The sequence below is a fragment of the Phanerochaete carnosa genome (assembly GCF_000300595.1).
Source record: "Phanerochaete carnosa HHB-10118-sp unplaced genomic scaffold PHACAscaffold_393, whole genome shotgun sequence".
Taxonomy (NCBI): Eukaryota; Fungi; Basidiomycota; class Agaricomycetes; order Polyporales; family Phanerochaetaceae; genus Phanerochaete; species Phanerochaete carnosa.
Window position 1 is genome coordinate 2,050 of NW_006768020.1, and position 1,786 is coordinate 3,835.

The 1,786-nt window shown below is 48.7% G+C and overlaps 2 protein-coding genes across 2 annotated transcripts; both read right to left on the bottom strand.

The window, feature by feature from the left end:
• Positions 1–867: 867 nt before the first annotated feature.
• Positions 868–1,107, bottom strand: PHACADRAFT_108560 (uncharacterized protein; the record flags this gene model as incomplete). The annotated part of the gene is made up of 1 exon (XM_007402747.1): positions 868–1,107. A coding segment is annotated over one exon (240 nt), but the record flags the coding sequence as incomplete, so codon positions are not given.
• Positions 1,108–1,371: 264 nt separating this feature from the next.
• Positions 1,372–1,566, bottom strand: PHACADRAFT_108561 (uncharacterized protein; the record flags this gene model as incomplete). The annotated part of the gene is made up of 1 exon (XM_007402748.1): positions 1,372–1,566. A coding segment is annotated over one exon (195 nt), but the record flags the coding sequence as incomplete, so codon positions are not given.
• Positions 1,567–1,786: the final 220 nt, after the last annotated feature.

A 1,786-nucleotide genomic window follows, 5' to 3' on the forward strand; every position in this document is an offset into this window, starting at 1 on the left:
CTTACAGTGCAATACACATCAGTCATAGCTGGTAACATGCTATTTGAACATATCATAACCCTTCCAGATGGTATTACACTTCATGCCTATGTTATGAAAGCCAGGCACACACCTGTGCAAGTTTGATGCTTTTAAAGTGCTCAGAACCTTATCAACAGGCCATTCCCAGGTTAATCAATGCACCACACCCTCAATACATGTTCTATAAACCTACAAATTGGTACTCTACTGTGTTTATATGCTAGAAATCGACTGGAGATGGTCCACTTGTTCAATTCTGAGTGGTTGAGCCTGTATGAGACATTTTATGGTCAAAACAGCAAAAAAGCACCTGTTTCCCATGGTCAAATCTGCTAGATCGGATGGGTTGTAAGGCATAATATAGACAGCTAAGTATATGGATTTGTATTTTTTTTTTTTTTTTTTTTTTGGAAGAGCTATTTGGCGGGCAGCAACCAAGTTATTCTCAGGCCCTGCGTCGCCAGCATGATGTTTGGGTGTCTTCACCCAGTGTCTGCTGCAGGAAACTGCACTTATGCACGTAGTGTGGGACTCAGGACCTAGTGGCCATATACATGCTCAAGGGTCTCTGACCTGACTGCCTACTCTCACACGGAGAGGAGGACAGTCAGGTGGCCTGTTACCCACTAAAACCCCACTGTCCATGAGACATTTATTGGCTCAGTTGGCGTGTCCTCGTGTGATGCGCTCCTAAGTGTTGATGGCAGCTGTGTTGTCAAGGGTTTTTTTACCGAAGCAGTCGTTAGTCATTGCCCAATCCATATTGTGGCGTCGTTGGAGCATGGAGCTCCAGCGTTTGCGGAGCTCATTTTCAGTGAAGGCTTTCTGGTCATTGTGTTCGATGCGTCATTTGCAGCACAGCTTCCAAATTAGGTAGGCCGTCTCAGAGAGGAGGATGCAATAGAGGCGTGATGCTCCAGAGTCTGGTTTATTGTTAGCTGAGGGTAGTACAGTAGCGCCGCATCCTAAGATAAGATGAGTGGTTACAGCGTACCAATCGGGGTAGGCAGAGAGCCAGAGGTTGCGTGTCAGGCTCCAGACAAAGGCTTGGCCTGGGGCATCACACTTAGTTAGGATGTGGTCAAAATCTTCAGTTTGGCGGCATATGGAACAGGTGGCGCGGTTGTTGTGTCATGGAATATTAAGCCAGAATGATTCAATGCGGAGGGAGTTGTGGAGGCCCCAGTAGAGGAAGTCGCGTGCTTTGCAGTCAATGTCGCGGTGACGCGGGCAGAGTCCTGTCCAGATAGAGGCCATAGTTGAAAGGGTTCCGGTACGGTCCTCAACCACTAGCTGGATATCAGAGAGTTGTGCTAGGGTGGCTGGGCAAGGTTTGTGGCCGTAGAGTTCTTAGAGGCCATGGTAGGCAAGGGACTGAGTGAGAAAGCGCAGTTTTGCGCCTGAGATGTCAAAGACTGGATCTATCGTCAGGAGTGTGCTGTCAGCGTCGTCACAGAGTGTGCCGTGTAATGCTTCTGCATCTGCGCCTTTGTTTCTGGCATTGCTGGCGTAACCTTTGACCCAGGCAAAGATAGTGGGGGCAGATCATGTTTGGAGGCAGTAAAGTGTGGGGCGGATGAGGTGGGCACTGGCCACTCCTATTCATCCTATGTCTTCCCAGTAGCGGCTGTATTTCGTGAGGGCGTTGATGGTGTGCTTGGAGTCGAACACAATGTGCAGTGGTGTGGTTGCATTGATGAGAGAGCATGCAACTAGTACTGCGAAGAGTTCACCTGCTTGATTCAATTGGATAGAGCCTGGAACG